General features: G+C 46.9%; 1 protein-coding gene across 1 annotated transcript; it reads left to right on the top strand.

The window, feature by feature from the left end:
* Positions 1–1,198: 1,198 nt before the first annotated feature.
* Positions 1,199–25,082, top strand: fam171a1 (family with sequence similarity 171 member A1). The gene is given in 6 exon segments (XM_042105883.1): positions 1,199–1,828; positions 7,072–7,261; positions 14,586–14,702; positions 16,917–17,031; positions 21,129–21,651; positions 21,654–25,082. Coding segments are annotated over 6 exon segments (2,922 nt in total). The 3' UTR covers positions 23,001–25,082.
* The last annotated feature ends 398 nt before the right edge of the window (positions 25,083–25,480 follow it).

The raw sequence follows: 25,480 nt of genomic DNA on the forward strand, positions 1-25,480 counted from the left end.
GACAAGTGAATACATTGTGCCAATCGTGTGTTCAATAAAACATTGAAGAAGGAAGGTGCCTGCTTGCTTACCCCAGTGAGATGTAAACGAAGGCTGTTGGTTATGTTTCTTGCCCACAAACGTCGCTTTGTTGGTGCTTGGCTTTTTTGGATGGTAAATAGGCTTGGTTGCCAGTTGGCTGTTGTGGGAAACCCCCTATCTAGAAATGTAACACCTCCTGTGGTCACGTGTCTGTCATTCCAAAAAAAAAACTGAGCCTTGGTCACTATGCAGTTCTGTGTCTAGTTCGGACCATGCTGAGAAAATGTCTGCTGACAGCATGATATCGCCAACTATGTCTCCAAGACATATAGACACATGAGTTTGCATTCTAGCAGGCCTGCTAATCAGTGGCAAGTGTGCCGTTTTTAGTGTTCGTAAGGCTGCATGCCTTTTCAGTAGCTAGAGAACTCATTGCCCACCATAACTCTTGACGTCAGCCGGGGAGTAGAGGGGGGGATAGGTATTCAGGGCGAGGAAAATGTTAGTGCCTGAAGTTATCAGACATTTTTGAATGATCTATTTTCAAACATTAAAGAGCCTGGCACACACCTGACACCAGGCACACTGCCTGAGAACTTAAAGTATTAGTGGGTATTAGACTGACAGTTCTATTTGTGGGGGTAGGTTTGCAGAATTAACTTGAATTCAACAGTTTTTAACAAATTAGCGTAGCGTGGTTATGATGAACCAGATTTAAGCACAATTTAGTACAACCTGGAAAATCACTGTGTGGTGATCAATGTTGATATTGTGGTGGGCAGCCACAAATAAGTCAATGTATGGGAAACACTGACTGAAGTCTGCAACTAAACCAACGTTTCCTGAGGTTATCAGCATTTGTGTCAATTTAAAGGTATAGTCCTCGCTCCTGGTGAAAGAGTTGTTATATATTTGATCTCTTAACAATCCCAATCATGAGATTCCACATTGCTTTGTTTTGTTTGTTTGTTTTACAAATTTGATTGTTTTCCTTTTTTTTTCATTTAAGGACTGAGTGAGACTGGGATGTTTACTAAAAGCACACAGAGAGAGAGAGAGACTCATGGACTCCAATGGAAAACACCTGCATCAAAAGCGGATGTTCCCAACCCACAGGACTGCTAAACTATGGTGCCCTACCACCGCAACAGCACTGCAACACATTGAGCAATTCGATATGGAAGCTCCGGACAACTTACTGATCCACACCGGCACCAACGACCTCCACTCAAAAGGAATGGGAGTGCTAGAGCTGCTGAAGAGGGTCGTAGAATCGGCACGAAAAGCTTTCCCTGAGGCCAACATCATCCTTTCTACTCTTCCGCCACGCACAGATTTCCCCTGGACAACAATCCAACACATTAACCAAGAGATAGCTGACTACTGCTCTTCCCTCAACATTAAAGTGGCTCACTATCCCAACCTGACATATAGACACCTTTCAGACCATGTGCACCTGAACCAGGAAGGAGTCAGGTATTTTGTAAAAGTTTTAAAGGACACCACCCTCTGTAGAGCCCCAACCTCAGCTCATGAGCAGAGATTCCCCGAGCAGCCTCACCACACCCTCAGAGACAGAAGAACACTGCAGCCCGGCAGAATCCCAGCTCGCCAGACCCATGGACCCACCAGAAACCCACGGAGAGGTAAAAACTCCCCAGCTGCTGCACCACCCCGCCCACCTCTAAGAGCACAGGAAAGGAGTGCAACCCAGGAGGAAACCCAGCGCCCTCCTATGCACCACCAACCCACCTACGCTGAAGTCACCCAAGGTATTAAGCTCCAGCAACCATCAGACCTTGGCCAGGTGCGACAACTCCTGCAACTTCTGTGTACTTTAATAGGTTAAAAAAAAAAAAAAAAAAAAAAAAAAAAAAAGGTTCATATATGTTCACTGTCAAAACTGGAATTGAAATGTATTTTGATCTTTCTACAAAAATATGTCACTGTTCTTCACTCCATTTAATGATACTTATATATAAGACACATGAAATCACTCACAATTAGCTCATGGAACATTCAAGGACTACACTCTTCAGCATTTGGAACGAAAAGCAGAAATGTTGACTTTGTAAATAAGTTAAATAATCTAGATATTGTTGTTTTAATTGAGACTTGGTGTAACACAGACACTGACACATACTGCCCAAAAGGCTATACAGAAATCCTGCTGCCTTCTATTAAACACGACCACATCAAACATGGAAGAAAATCTGGTGGAATTATAATCTGGTACAAAGAAAAACTTGCAACTAAATTGAAACTAGTAAAAAAGGGTATAACACATGCATGGCTGAAACTCCAAAAAGGCACATTTAACTGTGACAATGATGTATTCATCTGTGCAGCCTATGCACCACCTCATGATTCACCATATTATGATGAGGAATTCTTTAACAGGCTCCATACAGAAATTAACAGCTTCCAGGCCCAGGGAAATGTCCTTCTGTGTGGGGACTTCAATGCCCGTACAGGCACACAGCCAGACTGTATAGACCCAGCAGGAAACAATCACATATTCAATAATCTATCGGCCACCCTCACCCCCATCACAATGACCAGGAATAATCCTGACAAGACCATAAACAAAAATGGTAAAGAGTTAGTGCACCTCTGTCGCTCCTTAGGCCTGTACATGCTTAATGGTAGGATCAGAGGGGACTCTTTAGGAAGGTTCACATATTGCTCAGCTCTTGGGACTAGTGTAGTCGACTATGCCATTACTGACATGGACCCATCCTCCATAAGTGCATTCACTGTAAGACCACAGTCTCCCTTTTCAGATCACTGCCAGATAACCACATTCTTGAAAAGCATGAACGACAAAACATCTATACAAATCCCCTCCAAATTAATCCAATTAAATCAGAAATATAAATGGAAATCTGACAGTGTTACTGAATTTCATAAAGCAATCAATTCGGTTGAAATTACTAACAATATTAACATGTTCCTTTTAAAACAATTCAGACCCAATAGTGATGATGTCAATCTGGCAGCGGAGGAAATCTCCAATATATATAACAGAGCCGCCAAAATGGCAAACCTGCTGAAAAACTGTAAGAAAAGAAAACCATCAAAAGAAAAATGGTTTGACCATGAATGTATAGAGAAACGGAAAAATCTCAGGCAATTATCAAACAAAAAACACCATGACCAAAAAAACACCTGTCTGAGACAAAATTATTCTGAAGCCCTAAAAGATTACAAATTAACAATTAAAAAGAAAAAACAACAATACTACAACAAAACGCTACAAGAAATCGAGGGCTCTCTCCAAACCAACACTTTCTGGGAGAGTTGGAATCATTTAAACAATTCCCCACCAAAAGAATTGGCAATTCAAAATCCAGACACCTGGAAAACATTTTACCAAAACCTGTACAAACCTATGCCAGATGACATCACTAATAAACAAAAACATATCAAATTAAACCTTCAAAAGCTTGAAGAGGCCATTTGTGTTCACCAAAATCCACTTGATCACAGCATCTCAAGTGATGAACTCATAAAAAATCTTAAAAAGCTCAAGCCTGAAAAAGCTTGTGGTCCTGATAGTATCCGGACAGAAATGTTGAAATTCAGCCCACCCATTCTACAAATGGCTCTCCTCAAGTTATTTAATCTTGTTTTTCAAGCTGGTTGCTTCCCTGATGTCTGGAACAGGGGGCTTATATCCCCAATACATAAGAGTGGAGACAAATCTGACCCTAATAACTACCGAGGCATCTGTGTGAGCAGTAACCTGGGGAAGGTATTCTGCTGTATCCTCAACGCCCGTTTACAGGCCTTCCTTATTGAACACAATGTCTTGAGTAAAAATCAAATTGGCTTCTTACCAAATTGCCGCACTACAGATCATATTTACACCCTCCATACCCTGATAAACCAAAATGTTCACCAAAAAAGTAAGGGGAAAATATTTGCGTGTTTTATTGATTTTAAAAAAGCTTTCGATTCAATCTGGCATGAAGGATTGTATTTCAAAATCCTACAAAGTGGTATAGGGGGTAAAATGTATAACATCATCAAATCAATTTATTTGGGCAATAAGTGTGGCGTAAAAATTGGCAACAAAAGAACTGAATACTTCACTCAAGGGCGTGGGGTGAGACAGGGTTGCAGCTTGAGTCCAACCTTGTTCAATATCTATATAAATGAGTTAGCGGTGTTATTGGAACAATCTGCAACACCTGGGCTCACCCTGTTGGACACGGAAGTCAAATCCCTGCTCTTTGCGGATGACCTGGTGCTGCTGTCGGCCACTGAACAGGGCCTACAGCAGCACCTGGACCTGCTAGAGCAGTACTGTCAGAACTGGGCCCTGACAGTCAATTTGGATAAATCTAAAGTTATGATCTTCCAGAAGCATCCCAGACCTCAGGGAACCAGACACCTCTTTACTTTAGGTAACACCGCCCTAGAGAATGTTACTTCTTATAACTACCTTGGCTTAAAAATTAACGCCTCTGGAAACTTTGGTCTTGCAGTGAATGCACTAAAAGAAAAAGCACGACGAGCATTTTATGCAATAAAAAGAAATTTTCATCAAATAGATATACCAATTAAAATCTGGTCCAAAATATTTGACACAGTCATTTTGCCAATTGCACTTTATGGAAGTGAAATATGGGGTCCACTCAGTAAGCACGACTACTCTAGATGGGACAAACACCCAATAGAAGCCCTGCATGCTGAATTCTGTAGAAATTTGTTACATATCCAAAGAAAAGTACCCACAAATGCTAGCAGGGCAGAATTAGGCCGATTTCCACTATTGATTAATATCCAAAAACGATCACTAAAATTCTGGATTCATCTAAAATTAAGCCCTCAAAATTCACTACATTTTAAAGCACTTAAATCCCAAGAGCTCAGCCCTAAGACCAGTCCCCTATGTCAGTTGGTCTCGGATTTAACTAACCCAATAACCCCTAACCCACAAATTGTCCAGACCAGCACTGCTTCCCAACCACCAATCAGAATCAACCAAATTAACAAGAACAACAAGAATTCTTATTTGGAACACTGGAAGAAAGAAACAAAATTACAACACAAACTTGAATGTTACATTGGCATACGAAAAGACTATCAATTGGCAGAGTATCTCCACACTGTCAGAGATATGAAGCAGAGACAGATCCTCACCAAGTACAGGCTGAGTGACCACAGTCTAGCCATAGAGAAAGGCAGGCACAAGAAGTCATGGCTGCCAAAAGAGCAAAGGACATGTGGTCACTGTATGACAGGGGAGGTGGAGTCAGAGGTGCACTTTCTGCTACACTGTGACAAATATCGGTCCCAAAGAGACAAATATTTCACCATTTTGAACAACATCATTCCCAACTTCACAAAACTGGACGAACAGAAAAAACTTGCTGTAGTTTTGGGTGAGGACACCAGCACATGCATACTGGCAGCAAGTTATGTGTCCTCACTCCATAACCTGAGAGAAGGCATTACTTAAGATAATCACCCCACTACCTCCACCCTTCAAACACAACACTGCTCCCCAGCCCCAGTCTGTTACACCATGTCTCCTGCTTGTTTTGTTTTGTTTTGTCCTGTCTTGGTTTTCCTATGCACGTGTACAGACAATGGTCTTGCATGGTTGTGACGTGCTGTGTGTGTGTGTGTGTGTGTGTGTGTGTGTGCGTGTGTGACGAAGTGTAACAATGTTTGTACATGTCTATATCATTTTGTATTTGTATTTTCTTTAATTATTATTATTCATGTGAACGCTTTGGCAATGCATCATATGGTTTGTCATGCCAATAAAGCATATTTGAATTTGAATTTGACTCAGAGAGAGAGACTCAGAGAGAGAGACAGAGAGAGAGAGAGAGAGAGAGAGAGAACTGAGGACAGGACAGACCGAAGCACATCAGTATTTTATGAAGGTGAATTGGCAGCTCCAGTGAAAGTGATTAGGCCAAAGACTATCATCTTTGATTGGGCTGTTTACTGTAAGGCCCAAGTTCACCCCTGACTACTGCTCTCCTGTTCCCCTGACTACCACTCTCCTGTTTCCCTGACTACCACTCTCCTGTTCCCCTGACTACCGCTCTCCTGTTCCCCTGACTATTGTTCCCCTGACTACCGCTCTCCCGTTCCCCTGACTACCGCTCTCCCGTTCCCCTGACTACCGCTCTCCCGTTCCCCTGACTACCACTCTCCTGTTCCCCTGACTACTGTACCACTCTCCTGTTCCCCTGACTACCACTCTCCTGTTCCCCTGACTACTGCTCTCCTGTTTCCCTGACTACCACTCTCCCGTTCCCCTGACTACCGCTCTCCCGTTCCCCTGACTACCGCTCTCCCGTTCCCCTGACTACCGCTCTCCCGTTCCCCTGACTACCACTCTCTTGTTCCCCTGACTACTGCTCTCCTGTTTCCCTGACTACCACTCTCCTGTTCCCCTGACTACCGCTCTCCCGTTCCCCTGACTACCGCTCTCCTGTTCCCCTGACTACTGTTCCCCTGACTACACACACAAACACACACACACTACACACACAAACACACACACACACACACACCAACACCAACCTTCATTTAATGTGAGTCACTAGCCGCAAGTCTTACACACATTTACACATAAATGGTTACACATACAGTCAGGTCATTTTAGGCTTATAGACGCACACGCACACACACACACACGCACGCACACTGCAAGCACATTTAGGCCGAGTTGCCGGGCATAAATCAGGCACACACATTCACACTAATGAATACATTAATGTGCCAGTGGCTCAGGGGCGTCTGAGGAAGTCTGATGGGGGCATCTTAAAGGCCTTCTCGGAAGCCCTCCATTCTGCCTTCTCTCTCTCTCTCTCTCACTTTCTTTCTCTTTCTCTTCTTCTGTCATCTGTCTATCCTTCTTTTTTTTTAACCACTCAGCCTATAATTGCGTCCCCCTGGGAGACATTTGGTACGAGGAAATTTACAAAAGCAATCTACTCTCTCCACTCACTCTTATCTTTTTGTTTTTCTGTCTCCCTCTGTCTTTCTCTCCTCTTTCACTCCCTCTCTCCCTCCCTCCGTCTCGTTCTGATCCGTCGTTCTGCAGGGGGTTTTGAGTTGACTCCAGTGGCGGCGATCAGCGTGCACCTGCTAGGCAGCGACGGGGCGGAGCTTCAGGTGAACGAGCCAATCAGTGTCAGCGTGCCGCTTCCTGCCAACAGTGGCCTGAAGGAGAATGACCACATCCCCGCCTGGAGGTTCGACCCCAAGCTTGGTGAGTGTGTGTGTGTGTGTGTGTGTGTGTGCGCGCGCATGTGTTTGTCAGCATGGTTCCCACCATCAGCTGTTCTCCTGGAATATTCCAGAATGCTGCTTGGTGGGAGTCAGAGACTTTGCTTTCCTGTCTGCTGGGGATAAGGGTAGGCTTCCTGTGTGTGTGTGTGTGTGTGTGTTTTAATGTGTGTTTGTAAATATCAGCATGTCTGAGAGCTAGTGTGCAAAAGAAAGCATTAAGATGTTGTGTATCTACTGTATCTGTGTGCCCTAAGGCAGCATTCTAAAGAGTTACAGAAAGAGAGAGTGTGTGTACATGCCTGTGCGTGCGCGTGTACATGTGTGTGCTTGTGTGCGAGCACTTCAAAGGTCCCCAGATTTCCTGTCCCCTTGATCTCCTAATCATAGGGATTATCTGAATGAAGTGGTGAGAGCGACACAGGGAGGGCAGTGCTTTGGTACGGCTCCTCAGCATGTTGATTGATCGCTTGAAGAATGTTGATGGAACCTTATCAGGACGTTACGCTCCGCTAGATGGAATGCTGGGGGGTAGCGGGATGGAGTGCAAGTTCATTAGGTCATTGTTGGCGAGGACATGACATGAGGGTGTTGCAATGCGCCCGGCGTTTGTTGATTTTCTTTGCCTGCTCATTTTACCTCTACCCATTTCTTTCTCTCTCTCTCTCTCTCTCTCTCTCTCTCTCTCTCTCCCTCTCTCTCTCCCTCTCTCTCTCCCTCTCTCTCATTTTTCTTTAAACTTCTCTTGGAGACCATCATCTCAAATTTTCCTTCATCTGAAACTAGAAATTCTCTTCTAATGTCACTAGAAGCAAACTAGCAACCAGTGACCCATCAAAGCCACTGGCTGTGTGTCTCCGCTCTGTCCAGGGCTGGCGTTGGGTGCCAGCGTGTTTATTTCCCCCAGCAGCAGCATGGGCACAGAACTGTGTGGGCATGAGTTGGGTGCCAGCTCTCTGCTCCTGTGTAACCCAAAGCTTGTCTGGGCGCTTTCACAGTGCAGCACTCACAGAGTGCCTTTGTGCTCGCTCTCACTCAATCTCACTCGCTCACTCTCACTCTCACTCTCACTCACTCACTCTCTCTCTCTCTCTCTCTCTCTCTCTCTCTCTCTCTCGCTGCTCCACTTCCAGTGAGGGCGAGGGGTTGCACAATGGCCAGCCAGCGCAATAAGCAGGACACAAAAAAAACAAAAACACTTTTTAATACTCATAATCGAATAATGCGCAGACAAGCACGGCAGTCTGCACTGGTCACATTAGAGTCACATGGGAGGAACAGTTATGAGCGTTATGAGGAGACCGGAGAGACCCGAGGAGATATTTCGGTAGCCATGACGACGGCTCGATGCGTAAAACATGAGATGTACAACACAACCCACTACAGAGTACAACACAACACTACAGATATGCACAACACAACACACTACAGTGATGCACAACACAACACAACCCACTACAGAGTACAACACAACCCACTACAGAGCTGAACAACACAACCCACTACAGATATGCACAAGACGACACACTACAGAGAAGTACTGAATGCTGAATTTAAAGTGATAGAGTGTGTAAAAAGAACTGAGTGAAAAGATAGACTGGTGTATTGTGTTATGACCCAGAATTCACTTTGTTTTCTTTGTTGTGTTTGTGGGCTCACTTTGGCCTTTGGAATATCAATGCAGTAGCCTTTACTCATTCCAGAACCCTCAGGGGAACCCCAGTTTAGAAGTGTGGCCAGTCCAGAACCCTCAGGGGAACCCCAGTTTAGAAGCGTGGCCAGGCCAGTCCCCTGCTGACCTCAGGGACGGGTGGATGTGACGGGCTGAAAGCCGTCCATTTCAGCGGAGAGGGTAGTAGAGCCAGTGGTTGGCGGTCAAAGCCACACGTCTGTCTTCCTGTCGTCTCTAACTTGCCTCTAATCTGGCCTTCTCTCTCTCTTCTCTCTCTCTCTCTCTCTCTTCTCTCTCTCTCTCTCTCTCTCTCTCTCTCTCCCTCTCCTTCTCTCTCATGTTTTTCTTTCTTTCTCACTCCTTTTCTCCTCTCCCTCTCCCATGTTGCTCCCTCTATTAGTTGTTCGCTTTTTTTAGACTCTTCCCTCTGTTCTTCTCTCCTTCTCTCTGTTCTTCTCTCCTCCTCTCCTCCTCTCAGTTCTTCTCTCCTTCTCAGTTCTTCTCTCCTCTCATTCTCTCTCTCCTTCTCTCCTCCTCTCCTCCTCTGTTCTTCTCCTTCTCAGTTCTTCTCTCCTTCTCTCATTCTCTCTGTTCTTCTCCTCTCATTCTCTCTGTTCTTCTCTCCTCTCATTCTCTCAGTTCTTCTCTCCTTCTCTCTGTTCTAAGTATATTAAGTATATATATATATATATATGTATAGTATAAGTATATATATGTATAAGTATAAAAACTCTTTTGATCCCGTGAGGGAAATTTGGTCTCTGCATTTATCCCAATCCGTGAATTAGTGAAACACACCAGTGAACACACAAAGCGCTTTCAGACATACGTGTTAGACCGGAGGTTCTGCCGATTTTAAACGGTGGGGCCGTATATCTGAATGACATAACCGGTCATATGGAAGTCCGAATTTACCCGGTATTTATACTACTCCCCCCCCCCCCCCCCCAGTATTTCCTCCGGACATTATGTAAATGTGCTGTGTCTGAACGAGGAGTAGAACATGCGGTTAAAATTCACACCTAGTGAGAGGGCGTGTTGGTGACGTTTCTTTCGTGCGTCCATGTGGTTAGATCTGACTTAAATGCCAGTGTTATGATGGAGTGGCATGCTGTCCAGAAAATCTCCGACCTGGAAAGATGCAGACATCACTGAGCTACTGTCCATGAGGGCAGACAGCATTTTGATAGAACACCTGAAGGGAACGTTAGAGACACGTTAGCCTACAACTGCATGGCAAGGACAAACGAATTCAGAAGACTGAATCATCATAAGCAGAAGGCGCTGAAAAGGCAGTAGCCTACAGCGACGTTGTTGACGACAATAGCAGGAGTATTTCATAAATTGTTAGCCAACACGGTTTTCTGTTCATTGATAGCCTTCATGACCTGCTGAGCTCGCTGATATTTGCTGAGCATATATGCCTAGAGAAAATGAAAACGAAGAAAACCCAACTTTGTTCCAAGCTCCTTACGTAAATGCGACACATGGGGAGAGGATGCTTTTGGAAAAAATAAACCGTGGAAAAATGAACAACTTCACTGTTATTGATGTTAGTATTTTGTTTGTTGCTTAAAAACGTTGTATGATCTTGAAGTCTTGAGTTAGCCTACTGAATTGGCTGGTAGCCTACCATAAAGTTTGTGCATGCTCTCTCTCTCCAACGCAAACCAGATTTGGGGTTCTATAGCTAATTCTGGTACATAACGTTGAAAACAGATAAATGTGTTTATTTGAAGCACACATACAAATACTGTAGGCTAGGTCAATTTCAAGTGCGCACTTACGTGACTAGCCTACTTCAAGTATTAGCCTATGCACAATAGATTTCTCTTCTTTAGCCTACATAATGCATAGGCTACACTTTGTAAATAAGAAGCAGCTGTGACAGGCAGCGGCCGCATATATTCTGCGTCATATCTCGCATCTTGTGAACTCTACAAGCCCCCACCCCTCACTCGACAACCACATGGAGATTCTGTAATGTGCGTGTATGTCGTTCACACATACGTCCGTATAAGGTCAGTATTAGGTCTGCAGGTTAGCTTCATATCTGAATCATCCGAAGGGTAGGACCTCCGTTTGACAAACCTCCTCATATACTCCGGAGGTTATATCTGAAAGCGCTTACAGTGAACACACAGTGAGGTGAAGCACACACTAAACCCGGTGCAGTGAGTTGCCTGCAACAACATGTAACATGGCAACATGGCGCTCGGGGAGCAGTGAGGGGTTAGGTACTTTGCTCAAGGGCACTTCAGCCGTGCCTACTGGTCGGGGTTCGAACCGGCAACCCTCCGGTTTCAAGTCCAAAGTGCTAACCAGTAGACCACGGCTGCCCCTTCTCTCCTTCTCTCCTCCTCTCCTCCTCTCTGTTCTTCTCTCCTCTCATTCTCTCTGTTCTTCTCTCCTTCTCTCATTCTCTCTGTTCTTCTCTCCTTCTCTCATTCTCTCTGTTCTTCTCTCCTTCTCATTCTCTCTGTTCTCTCTGAGTCCGTAAAGATTTTAGCGGTCACTTTTAGGCTGAAGCCAGCTCCTCTTTAACAAACCCCAAGGTTAGCCCTCAGTCCTCAGTCTTATCACGGGGTGTGTGATTGCTGGAGTTCAGCTGGATAGTGACTTGGGGCTTGAAGTCTTCCCAAAGACGCTCAGGATCGTGGGTGTGGTTGTGGTCGAGGTCGAGATTTTTCCTGCCAAGTTTTTTTCTCATCTGGTGCGCACATAAGTGCACATGCATGCAGCCATACATGCAAACACACTCCCTCACACACACACACACACACACACACACACACACACACACACACACACACACACACACACGAAAACACACAGACACACAAGAAGTGCATACACATGTGAAAACCCTCTCAAATCTGACTGGTTATCTAAGCGGTCACTACAGTTTGCCACATGCTATGAAACCAAAAAGAGACCCACGGCATTTGACCAATAAATCATTTCTTCTGGACTGGAGCTGCACCTCTCGCTCCTGTTTTTCCCACAACACACACTGTTGTCATATGAAGTAGTCTCTACTTCAGAAGGAGCCTCTCACATGATGTTTCATGGTGCAGTTAGCTGCTCTCCTTCTGCTTAACCCACAGGAGGGGGGGGGGGGTGAACAGCACGTCTCCTTCATACGCCACGGCCTGTTATGGAAACAGGTATAATGACTTTTACCACTGTAATTAGTCTAATTTTATTTCGGCCAGATGACAGTAGCCCTTGTGACAGCCAGGGCTATTCCTGTCCGTCCCTTTCCCAATGATAAGCCCACTGCACGCTCAAGGGTGACCTGTCCACTGTGACCTCATCAATGTGCGACCAAACTCCTAGAGTGGCCATGCGTGTGAGATGCATGAAATCTATGGCCATTATAGGTCATCATCACATGACTGGGAGCCTGTAGGTGTGTGTGTGTGTGTGTGTGTGTGTGTGTGTGTGTGTGTGTGTGTGTGTGTGTGTGTGTGTGTGTTAATGTCTTAATATGGGAGGTTTTCAGTTCCTGTGGTGCCTTGGTAACCAAGGGTTACTGTGACTCCAGATGGCCATTGGGGAATCAGTCTCATAAATTCATAAAGTGGTATGTCATAGGCCTGCTAGACACACACACATCTTGAAGCTGTTGTCAGTGTTTGTATTTGTGTCTGTAAGAATTGCTCTCACTCTCTCTCTCACACTCATACACACACACACACACACACAGATACACACATATACACACACACACACGATACACCATATCTTACCATCTGTCTGCTAGTGAGTGGCTTGCAAGGCTTTACCTAAGACACCGATGCACTGCACACACAACACATATTGATAACAAACACCTCTCTGTGTAAAGCGCACACACAACACGTATTGATAACAAACACCTCTCTGTGTAAAGCGCACACACAACACATATTGATAACACACACCTCTGTGTGTAAAGCGCACACACAACACATATTGATAACAAACACCTCTGTGTGTAAAGCGCACACACAACACATATTGATAACAAACACCTCTGTGTGTAAAGTGCACACACAACACGTATTGATAACAAACACCTCTGTGTGTAAAGTGCACACACAACACATATTGATAACAAACACCTCTCTGTGTAAAGCGCACACACAACACATATTGATAACACACACCTCTGTGTGTAAAGCGCGCACACACACACACTCTCTGTGTGAGCATGCTGACCTGATTCGTCACACTCAGAACAAAACAGTGCTATTTTGAAAGAAGCACATGATGTGTGTCTCCGTCTTCTCTATGCCTGTGTGTGTGTGTGTGTTTTCGTGTGTGTGTGTGTGTGTGTGTGTGTGTGTGTGTGTCCGTCCCAAGTTACACTGGCAGCACCAGGCCTCCCTGGTCTGTTCTTTGTTACTGAGATGTTCCCCAGCAACCTTCCATAAACACACGCCTGCACAGGGCTCATAAACAGCAGCTCGCTCACTCAGTTCGTCCCACTGAGAGTTTGAGATTTCTCCTCTGTGTGTGTGTGTGTGTGTGCGTGCGTGCGTGCGTGCGTGCGTGCGTGCGTGCGTGCGTGCGTGCGTGCGTGCGTGCGCGTGTGTGTTTTTGTGTGATCACTGTGAACGCTGAACCGTCTGCATTACTGCAGCATGTAGACACATGTGGGGTCACACACTGCCTTGACCAACCCTGCCGTGGCTACACAGTTGGAGTAGGTTAGGGTGTGTGCAGGCCACCAAGCCTACTGAGTCCTTTTCCGCCACTTTAACCATCAGCAGCAGCACGTTGGATGTTGGATCTTGTTTTGTGTTCATATGGGACAAATCTCATCCAAGTTGGATAAAAATGTGCGTAGGCTTAGGGTGTTCCCCAACATTTCCATATAACCTCCTGACCTATTTCTTGGAGATAAAATTGTATCTCCATCTGTGTGTCTGTGTTTGTGTCGTGCGTGTGCGTGTGTGTCTGTGTATGCGTTTGTTTGTGTAGGCTAGTTGCTTTGCTTGTGTGCGAGTGCTTAATTAAACCACGCATACCTGAGAGCTTGCTGACTCTGTGGCGGGTCAAGTTGAGATCAATATGATTTTCTACGTAATGGAGAGATTGAACAAATGGCGAGAATGCTGACTCACTGTCCACCCTCCCAGCCCCCCCCTCTCCCTCTCCCCCCTCCCCCCTCTACTCCCTCCCCCCTCCCTTTATGTAGTCATTTATATTCATTTCTTCCTCTATTGTGTTTCCCCCCCACTTCTCAGAACGTTTGGCAAGTCATAAAGCCGTCACTGGGATCCTTCAGGCAGCCTGCCACCTGCTGGCGCAAAAGAGGAACTGTTCATCCCATGCTGTCACATGCTTTGTGACACATGTTTTTCTTTTTTTTTGTGATGAAACTCCTCTGTGATGAAACAGTTCCTTGGTGCTTTGTTTTTGTTAGCCGAGCATCGTGAGTCGGGAGACTCCGCCGAAGACCTTTTTGAAACGTGTTTGACTACAATTTGAGAGTGTTTAGCTCAGAGGTGTGTGCTGTCGGGGGGGAGTGGAGTCAGATGTTTTGTTCTTGTGTGTGTGTGGAGGAGGTCATGGGATGGAGGAGGGGAGGGCTGATCTGGGGTCAGGCGTTCCCCTGAAGTGTGTGCTGCTGCTGTGGCTGTTTCAGGCGCGTGGCTGAAGAGCAGTCTGGGCTACGTGCAGAGAGAAGGAGACGAGCTCATCCTCACCTACATCGCCTCACAGCTGGGCTACTGGGTCGCAGCCATGTCTCCTCTCAACACAGGTGACCGACACACACACACACACACACACACATATACACACACACACACACACACACACACACACACACACACAGAAGTGGCAGCAGGTAACAGAAGTCACTGGTTTTGCACTTACTTACTTGTGTTTGTATGCAAGCACAATTTGCACATGTATCTACAGACACACACACACACACACACAGGCACACACAGACGCAGACACACACATGTACGCATACACACACATATATCCCTTTTCATACATACCACACACTCAGCAACAAGCACATCATCTTCAGTGGTAGATCTATATTCCTGTTTAACCAAATGACTGACCACACAAAGGGTTCCTTTTGAAGTTTGGAATTTAATTTTAGTATTTTCCAGGTCTGGAAAAGTATGGAAAAAAGAAAAAAAAAGGTTTATGGAAAAAAGTTTATGTTTCCAGACTGCTGCACCTACAGTACTTTGTTTTCTAAAACCTAACATTGCCAAATTGTTCAGCCGTGTGTGAGACCAGAGCAAGCTTGATGTTGCGGACGTGAAAAGAAAACGAGGCGAGACATGCGACAGTGCGATTCGTTAATCTTTAATCTAGGCGGCAGTCTAGGCAAATGCCCTACGCCATTGTATGCAGATACATGAGCATGTTTGCATAGCAAAAGCTATTCTCCGCTAAAGCACTAGTAGACCGTTGTGTTTGAACAAGAATTAGCTTGGCTTGTTTTATGCTTACATTGTTTTCTGCCTACATTTTGTACAACTTACCAAGAGAGATATTATCTGTTAGCCATGTTATTGCAGTCATAAAAATATGTCTGAGGCCTTTGCTAGCAGTGGACTACTGCATGTGCACTGTACGGTGCCTACAGAGAATTAAAAAAGAATGAAAAATGAGCAGCATCAGCATTTGCTAGTTTTCTGAGGGCTACAAGAGCTGTGCTAAATATAAAGCCTAGTTGGGTACAGATCCCAAATGAGAAAATGTTTGCAGCTCTAGACGGAATGTAGCGTATAACGCCATTTTAAAATGATTTATTTAATTAAGAAACGTTTAGAGCCCTAATTGGAACGACTGGCAAATTTGGGTAACACCACTTTACTTGGCGGTATCTACATAAGAGTGACATGACACTGTCATGAACGTGTCATGAACATTATAAACAAGTCAAGTCAAGCCAACTGACACTTGACACGGTCAAGTGTCGGTTTTTGTCATGACAAATTAGGGTTAGGGTTAGTGTCATTCAGTTTTTGTCATGACAAGTTATGACAGTGTCATGACACTCTTATGTAGATACCGTTTAGTAAAGTGTTACCCAAATTTGTTCAGTCAGTCAGGAAGGTGTCTTATGCAGGAGCTAAAGCTGCTGTGTGGCAGGAAGGCGCACTAAACTGATCCACTGATGCTTGTGCTTACGATCTTTCTTATGACATTAAATTAGCAAGTTGACTTTGCCGCATCAGAATTAGCTTTGGGTAGACATTAAACTTTACACTATGCCCAACATTTAAAAGTGGGCCCCAGACGTTGTTTTTTTTTTCATACACATGTACAACTCCCAAGCAGACGAGCAGACCAGACGTCTTCAGCATGGTAACCCAGTAAACATCTGCAGTAGCACATTACCATTCTACATTACCAGGGTTTCAGGCCAAACCAATCAACTCCCAGGCTATATCAGGCCAAACCAATCAACTCCCAGGCTATATCAGCACAAGCCAATCTTGCTCTGCATTGAAGGCATATGTCTGATAAAACTAAACCGTGGGAATGCATATGAGATCAAAGTAGGAAGAATACAATTATCTTGCCCAAACCACTGAATTGCATTCAGCTGCACACTGATAGATCCCTGCACACAGTCCGACCCAACAGATGGGATATCAGTCTCCTGTGTGATGACTGAAGTGGAAATAAATCCGCAGCAGCACTGGGGCCGAAGGTTGACGCACTCAGGAATACTTTTTCCATTTCAAGTAGGGCTTGTGCTTACAGATATTGATGTGCCAGCAAGATTATTAATACTTGAAAGCTGACCTAAGCATTATTTGTGTGTGAGTGTGTATGTGTGTGCATGTATGGGCATAGTTTGTGTGGTATTCCTGTCTGTGTGGATCTCTGTGTGTGTGTGTGTGTGTGTGTGTGTGTGTGTGTGTGTGGGTGGGTGCCTGTGTATTTATGAATGTGTATTTCCTGCCTGTGTTCATTTGTGTGTGTGTGTGTGTCTTAGGTCCAGTGGTGGCGAAGGACATCAGCACGTACCACACGGTGTTCCTGTTGGCCATTCTGGGAGGCATGGCCCTGATCTTGCTGCTCCTGCTCTGCCTACTGCTCTATTACTGCAGGTGTGTGTGTGTGTGTGTCAGTGTCTGTGTGTGTGTGTCTGTCTGTGTGTGTGTGTCTGTGTCAGTGTGTGTGTGTGTGTCTCAGTGTCAGTGTGTGTGTGTCTGTGTCAGTGTGTGTGTGTCTGTGTCAGTGTGTGTGTGTCTGTGTCAGTGTGTGTGTGTGTGTCTCAGTGTCAGTGTGTGTGTGTCAGTGTCAGTGTGTGTGTGTGTGTCTCAGTGTCAGTGTGTGTGTGTCAGTGTGTGTGTGTGTGTGTGTCTGTCTGTGTGTGTGTGTGTGTGTCAGTGTGTGTGTGTGTGTGTCTCAGTGTCAGTGTGTGTGTGTGTGTGTCAGTGTGTGTGTCTCAGTGTCAGTGTGTGTGTGTGTGTGTGTGTCAGTGCCAGGCTGGGCTTCTTCAGCATCCCAGTAAACATATGAAGTAGGGATGTAACGGTATGAAAATTTAACCTCACGGTTATAGTGACCAAAATGATCACGATTTTTGATATTATCGCGGTATTTTTTAAAAGTGTGTGCAATATGTTCAGAAAGCACTGATAGGCTTACACAAGCTGAAATAGTTTGAAGTGTAACAGTGTTTATTATATTACAAAACCTTATCAAAAACATCAAAATTTAACATCAAAGGAACAAGGGTTCAGCATGTAAAAAGCTTATTTGTCAGGAACATTTCCAGTAGTGCAGGTTTAATTTATACAAATCCAAACATTCAAGCTAAGACATAAAGAACAATACAGTATGTAAACAAATCAAAGAAACACCACTAACTATATACTTGTTTTCTTCATCATCAAAATTAAAATGTAAAATTGTTATTTGTCAGGAAAATGAACAATTGTGCAAGTTTATGTAAACACTTTAAAGGAGAACTTGGCAACTATATAATAAACCTGTTTAGAAATCATTTGGATGGTTAAATGACCTGTTCCGGTGAAAATGGTGACTTTCCCCACTGCCCCTAGCGTCCCTAGGCGGAAAACCAACCTTGCAACATTGAGACTACCGTCCAGGAAAGAGAAGTGTTCGTGTTTCTTACCCTGTAACATCCATTGTTCTTCTGAACTTATGCCAACCGTTTCGCTAGCTTGTAAACTATCGTTACCTTTTTCCAGATTGAAATAGCATAATGCACAATTTCTCCAGCAGAGGGGGAAATATAGCTAATCCTGCCAAGTTTCCCTTTAAACTAAACCTTACATAAATAAGACAAAAGTGCATTATGCATTTAAAATAAATAGCCACTCTACACAAATTACAAAAATAACTACACACATAATGTAATCAAATCCAAATGTTCAAGTGTTGATGACATTAAAATAAACAAACAAAATATGTAAACAAATCAATGGAACAGAACTGATTGTATACTTATTCTCTCCATCATCAACAAATAAGATGCTGCTGATCTAGCATCCTGTATGTATGCATCTCTATTCGCTTGAGATTAAAATGTAAAAACATATTTACTTTTTTTGGTTTAAGTAGTGATCTACGAGGGGAAACGATGTACCCGCTGGCACTGAATAGCCTCTCGGAAGGAACACTGGTTGCTGGGATGCACAAAAGCTTCCTTGCAATCCTGGCAAGATGAGGCAGTTCTGATGCATGGCCACTCCACCACACCAGTGCATCATCGTCGGCTGGAATGGATGGCAGAGACATGTAGACCTTGATCTCCTCCTTCACTGTATTTTCTGAGGAGGCTGGAACTGAACCATCTTCAGATCTCTGCTGCCTTGTTAAAGTAATCTTTTTTTAGCAACCCAGCCAGGCCTTTCCCTTCTGATACTGCTGTGGAGGTACTGCTGGTGCTTTCTGGTTCCTGCCTGACTTGTATAGGTGTCAGCTTCAGGGCCTCCTGGACACAGCTGTCAGCTGCAGCATTTGGAGGCTCATCTAAGAAGTTGGTTTTGAACCTGGGGTCAATGAAACAAGCCATCTGCATGACACCTTTTGCCTTCTCTGTCTACCTCTTGCTTAGGTCTTCTCTCATTACTTGTTTCATCTGCTTGGTCAGGGCTGGATCCTCACCATTTTCCTCCAGGATATCACCAATGATGTGGTCAAGGACTTGCTTAATGACTGATATGGTTACTCGTGTCTCTGAGCCAAGTGCATCTGTAAATGTGCTCAGAGTTGCTCCATGACAACTAAGTCAACATCCTTGGGCATCAGATGCCAAACTCGCCTTTCTGCAGCCAGTGTCAGTGCTCTCGTTCTCTTCCAGCTCCGTGAGAAGCCTTGGACCAGATGACGACAGGCCCTGACTGCTGTTTCAACTCTCTGAATTTTCAAAGCCTTTGAGATGGCCGGGTTCAAATTGTGACCGAAGCATCCAAGCCACAGATCTGGGAACTGTTCAAAGGCCTTGATCATGTTGGTTGCATTATCTGTGGTTATGGAGACCAGATCTGTCTTGTTTATCACCCACTCATCCAACATATTCTCAAAAAACTCTGATATTTTGAGCGGAGTGATCTTCTGGGAAAAACTGGGTTTCTAAGCAGTGTGATTCCAGTTGCCAGTCTGGGGTGAGATAGTGAATTGTGAAGCTGATGTATAGTTGGCCAGCCCCACTTTCACTGGTCCAGAGGTCAGTAGTTGCAGCAAAGAATGAACCCTGAGCCAAACTTTTCCCAACATCAGCTTTGACTGCATTATACATCTTTGGTATGTCAGTCTTTTAAAAAAAAAATGCGTGAAGGCACTTTGTAATGAGGCACAGCAACCTTCATCACCCTCAGACAGCCAGGCCTCTCAACCATCTGGAAAGGCATCATGTCTTTTGCTATGCAATAGGAGATTGCTGCAGTTAGGTATTGAGCTTTTTTGGATGCAGGTGCATTTGTCGACCGTGATAATAATGATATTTTAATGATATTTTAAATGAAAACGGTAATTGTTATCGTCAACATTTTTATCGTGGTTTACCGTTAACACTGGTAATCGTTACATCCCTAATATGAAGCTTACAGACAACACTGCTCTGCCTGCTGCTCTATTACTGCAGGTGTGTGTGTGTGTGTGTTGTGTGAGCACTGCCAGACAACACTGCTCTGCCTGCTGCTCTATTACTGCAGGTGTGTGTGTGTGTGTGTGTGTTGTGTGAGCACTGCCAGACAACACTGCTCTGCCTGCTGCTCTATTACTGCAGGTGTGTGTGTGTGTGTTGTGTGAGCACTGCCAGACAACACTGCTCTGCCTGCTGCTCTATTACTGCAGGTGTGTGTGTGTGTGTTGTGTGAGCACTGCCAGACAACACTGCTCTGCCTGCTGCTCTATTACTGCAGGTGTGTGTGTTGTGTGAGCACTGCCAGACAACACTGCTCTGCCTGCTGCTCTATTACTGGAGGTGTGTGTGTTGTGTGAGCACTGCCAGACAACACTGCTCTGCCTGCTGCTCTATTACTGCAGGTGTGTGTGTGTGTGTGTGTGTGTGTTGTGTGAGCACTGCCAGACAACACTGCTCTGCCTGCTGCTCTATTACTGCAGGTGTGTGTGTGTGTGTTGTGTGAGCACTGCCAGACAACACTGCTCTGCCTGCTGCTCTATTACTGCAGGTGTGTGTGTGTGTGTGTTGTGTGAGCACTGCCAGACAACACTGCTCTGCCTGCTGCTCTATTACTGCAGGTGTGTGTGTGTGTGTTGTGTGAGCACTGCCAGACAACACTGCTCTGCCTGCTGCTCTATTACTGCAGGTGTGTGTGTGTGTGTGTGTGTGTGTTGTGTGAGCACTGCCAGACAACCCTCTCTTTACATCCACTCTCCTGTTCCTTCCACACAAGATAACGCTGAATGTCATTTATAGAAGGGCTTCCTCGTGAGGTTGGTCATACTGTATATGATCCTTGCAATTGAATGATGGTCATTAAATTATAGTGTCATTCCTAATCTGTGTTGACATGCGTGTCCATTTATCGGTATGGTAGGGTAATGTGTCTATGAGCACCCCTCTATAACGTGTGCTGGTGTCTGTGTGTGATATTGTGTCCATTTATCGGTATTAGGGTAATGTGTCTTGCTATGGGCACCCCTGTAATGTGTGCTGGTGTCTGTGTGTGATATTGTGTCTTGTTTTGTGGTTGTGTCGTCCTGCCAGGCGTAAGTGTGCTCACTCGCGGCCTTCCCACCGGAAGCTGGTGCTGTCCTCGGCACTGGACAGCTCTAAGAGGGACCAGTCCACCTCCATGTCCCACGTCAACCTGATCAGCGAGACGCAGCTGGACACGCTGGACCTGACGTCGCCGGGCCCCGAGGCCGACCTGCACACGCCCATGCTCAAGCCCGTGGCGTACGTGGCCTCCTCCTCGTCGGCCGACGAGCTGACCACGGTGTCCCGCGACGACGAGGACGAGGACGAGGACAACGACCTCCCCAGCGGCCGAGGGAGCTCCCGCGCCAATGGCCGCCACTTCCGACGCTCGGCCGAGACGCTGGAGCTGAAGGCGTGCCGCTCGACGGCGCTGTCGGAGGCGGACTACCGGCGCAGCTGCAGCTCCATGCTGTCGTCAACGTCTCGTCTGCCCCCGCTCCTCCGCTCCTCGGCGTCCAGCTCCACGTCCTCAGCTCCACGTCCTCGCCCCACCCGCTGCTGCCGCCCAAGTCCTCCGAGGACCGCGTCGGCAGCGGGGGGCAGAGGCGGGACGACGAGCCTCGGCTCTCGCCGCTGAGGGACGCGCCGCGCCGGACCCCCGGCCCGACCTCCTCGCCGTGCCTGGACGGCGCGCTGGAGCGACGCGTGGGCGGAGACCTGCTCCTCTCGCGTTCGGTGGACCAGCTGGAGAGGGGACCGCTGCCGCTCTCGCTCGCCCTGCCCCCCCGGCCCGGCGCCCTGCTGTGCTGCAGCTCGGAGCTGGCGGTCAGCCAGGCCCAGAGGGAGGCGCTAGCGGGGGGGGCGTACGTCCGGCCCCGGCCCACGCTGGTCATCCCCGCTCACTACATGCGGCTGCCGGGGACGCACCCGCTCTCGGGACAGGCCTTCCTGCTGCAGTCGGACGAGCGCAGCGAGCTGGAGACCATCCAGGCCGAGCTGGCCGCTTCCCACCAGCCCCTGGGGCCGGCGGCCGGCGAGGCGGCGGCCAAGGGGACCGAGGGGGGGGCAGCCGTGAACGACGGAGAGGTGGACAGAGGCGGAGGTGGAGATGGGGGTGGAGGGGAGGGGCAGTGGGGCCAGGCGCTGTCCATTCCCGACCGGCTGAGCCAGGCAGGCCTGGGCCTGGTACAGATGAATGGTGAGGACACGTTGCTGGCCGAGAAGGCCCTGATGGAGCTGCGGGGAGGCAAGCCCCTCCCCCACCCGCGCGCCTGGTTCGTCTCGCTGGACGGCCGCTCCAACGCGCACATCCGCCACTCCTACATCGACCTGCACGGGGCCGGCCGGGGCCCCGCGCCTGCCGGACGCCGCAACGACGCCAGCCTGGACTCGGGCGTGGACATGGGCGAGGTCAGGGGGCCTGGGTGGCGCCGGGCGGCAGCGGTGGCTACGGAGGGCCGGACGACCCCTCGGGACACGCCTCAGTCGCCCCCGATGACCGCCGCCGCTCCCCTCCCTCCGCCACAGCTGGCCCCGAGTGTCACCTACACGCAGCTGGTGTTTCTGGAAGATTCCAACGGCAACGCCAGCCAAGGAGGAACCCCGGTCCTCAGCCCGCAGTCGGAGGGGAACGGAGTGAGAGAGGAGGAGGAGGAGGAGAGGAGACACGTGGAGGAAGGGGGGGACACGGGGTCCTCGACGTCCCCCTCGCCCCCCTCACCCCTGCCCCCTCCCCTCCACTCGCCCCCTCCTCTGCCTGAGCCCATGGAGGAGGATGAGGAGGATGAGGAAGAGGGCTTCAGGACTGAGCCTGCTCAGACGCGCCTGCAGGCTCCGCCACCTGGCGAGCTGGTCGTCCCCGACGACAGCGGCGAGGACGATAACAAGAAGAGCCCGTGGCAGAAGCGCGAGGAGCGACCACTGCTGGCCTTTCAGTGACCCTTGACCCCCCCCCGGCTCTTTCAACTCTCGCCTCTTGCACGGTCTGCGCACAAACCAGGGCGGGTAGAAGCACTGCTGGGAGGAGTCGCCAAACAGGAAGTGCTAACGTTTGTATGTGAGAGTGTTTCTACGTGCATTCTATGTTACTCCCAGAAGCAAAAATGCATAGCGTTATCCCAGTACAATATAGTTACTCTGTGCTACTCAGCTCCACCTTTGTAAAGAGGGAGTCCGAAAAGAAAAGGGGGTGAGGAGCAGGAAGATGGACTAGAGAAGCACTAGAGCTTATCGCCCCCTAGAGGACACCTGTGAACACAGCACTATTGTTCATATATTTGCTGCTTTGCTGAATTTTTGGGGCGTATTGGGTATTCTCATCCAAAGTCTGCAGGAGAAGAGTATAGGAGATGAACTCCAGTTTTGTTTTTTGTTTTTATAAACGTCTTTCAATCTTAGAACATGGGTCCTCCTTTGACAGGAAACAGCCACACGTTCTGTTGGAGGGACATGCAAAACACACACACACACACACACACACACAAATACACACATTGTTCTTCCAGTGGTTTTGGATCCACAGTGCAATCAGTCATGCTCAGCTCAGCACTCTGCTGTGGCTGGTATTGAGGGTCAGGCCTGGACGCTGAGCTCCTAGCGGGTGGCTGCTCCAGTCCCTCTCAGCTTCACGGCGTCAGGACACTCAGAAGACACAAGACACTCAGAAGACACACGAGACGGACAGCTGTGCAGCTATGCAATGCTTTTTTTTATTTTATTTTGTTCTTAAATGAAAGAATCCTCTATGGCTTCCAGTGCTGGTTTGAACCACTACTTGTTTTTATTTAGTATGCCAATTTATTTTACTCAAGTTATTTTTATGTCTCTGGTTGTTTTCACTCTTTGTGTATGGATGGATGTCGTCTGGATTATGTTGGCACACACACGTGGATGCACACACAGGCACGGATATGTCCTAAAACCAAATATTTAGTAGTAATGGGCTCAGATCTGTTGTCTCATGTCCAAGTGCCTTTACTGTGTTCAACACCAAAAATAATGCAGCCCCCCCACACTGATGCAGCCCCCCCCACACTGATGCAGCCCCCCCCACACTGATGCTCTCCCTCCAGTCCTCAGAGAACCGCACCCAGACCTTCACTTCGCTTTCATTTCATCTAAATCACCCCTCTTACATTAGTCTGTGGCGTTAACATTTTACTCCTGTTCTCTCCGTCCCCCCTCTTTCATGTCTTGACCTCTGTTGGACAACCCATATGCAGTAGCACCATGGTCTTTCTCGTCTCTCGTTGACCCTGACCAAATCCTATAAGGATGTGGCTCCACAGAAATAACTGATGTGGGACTGGTCTGTGTTTTAGTGTGCGTATAGATACCGTCTTACAACCCTTCACATGTTTGCGTGTGCCCTTGTGTGTGTGTGTGTGTGTGTGTGTGTGCCCATTTTTGTATATGTTTTTCACATATTCCTGTGTATGTCATTGGTTTGTTGGCAAACCTAATTTTCTTTGCCTTAAAGGTGTGTGTGTGTGTGTGTGTGTGTGTGTGTGTGTCATTGTATGTTCACATGCAAATGCTTGTGTATATTACTGGCCTGTCAACACATATTTGTATTTGCCTTAGTAGAAGTGTCTTACCATGTGTGTGTGTTTGGGTGACTTGTGTTCACCTTCATATACCTGTGAGTGTCGGGTCTGATGGCAAACTCTGTGTGTGTGTGTGTGTGTGTGTGCTCATATATGACTCAGTCTCTCTGAGATACAGAAATATTTGCAGAAATATGTGCAGTTCCTCTTGCAGCCTGTGTTCTGTTTTTATTTAGTAAGAGCTTCATTTACCTTGACAACCACTTAAGAACTATTCCACTGCACAATGTCTTAGAACAGACCACTCTACTCAACGGCAGCCCCCACTCCATGCCAATCTGCTATGTGGAAATCTGCATTGTGCCCCTCTGCTGCAGTCTGTACTCCCTCGGTCTCCTCTGTTCTTCCATGCTTGGAATGTATGGTTGCTTGTACAATGGTTCACACTTAAATAAACTCTTAGACAAACTCTAAAGTAAGTGGTCAAAGTTAATTTCTTGCTGTAACCAGCCATTTTGCTTGCACTTGTATATGAATTGGTGCCACAAGGTGGTGCACAGTCAATTGAGTCATGCAGGTTCTGGGGCGTGACCTCAGGGTTTGTGTTGAGTCATGAGTGAACTGTTTCATCTATAGATATATATAGAATGGCTAGATGTCTCATGGCGGAGTCTCCAACGGCATCACCGGCGGCCATCTACATGTCATTACAGTGCACCATTGAAACACAATGTGAGTTAGCGAACTAACTGTGGCAAGATGGCCGCGAGGTGCGGACGTCGACCTCCATTGGCAAGCAACGCGGATGAGACATCTATGCCATTCTATGTATATCTATGGTTTTAACAGCACAAGGTGAAGTGCTGACTGGAA

Source organism: Alosa sapidissima, chromosome 10, assembly GCF_018492685.1.
Source record: "Alosa sapidissima isolate fAloSap1 chromosome 10, fAloSap1.pri, whole genome shotgun sequence".
NCBI lineage: Eukaryota > Metazoa > Chordata > Actinopteri > Clupeiformes > Clupeidae > Alosa > Alosa sapidissima.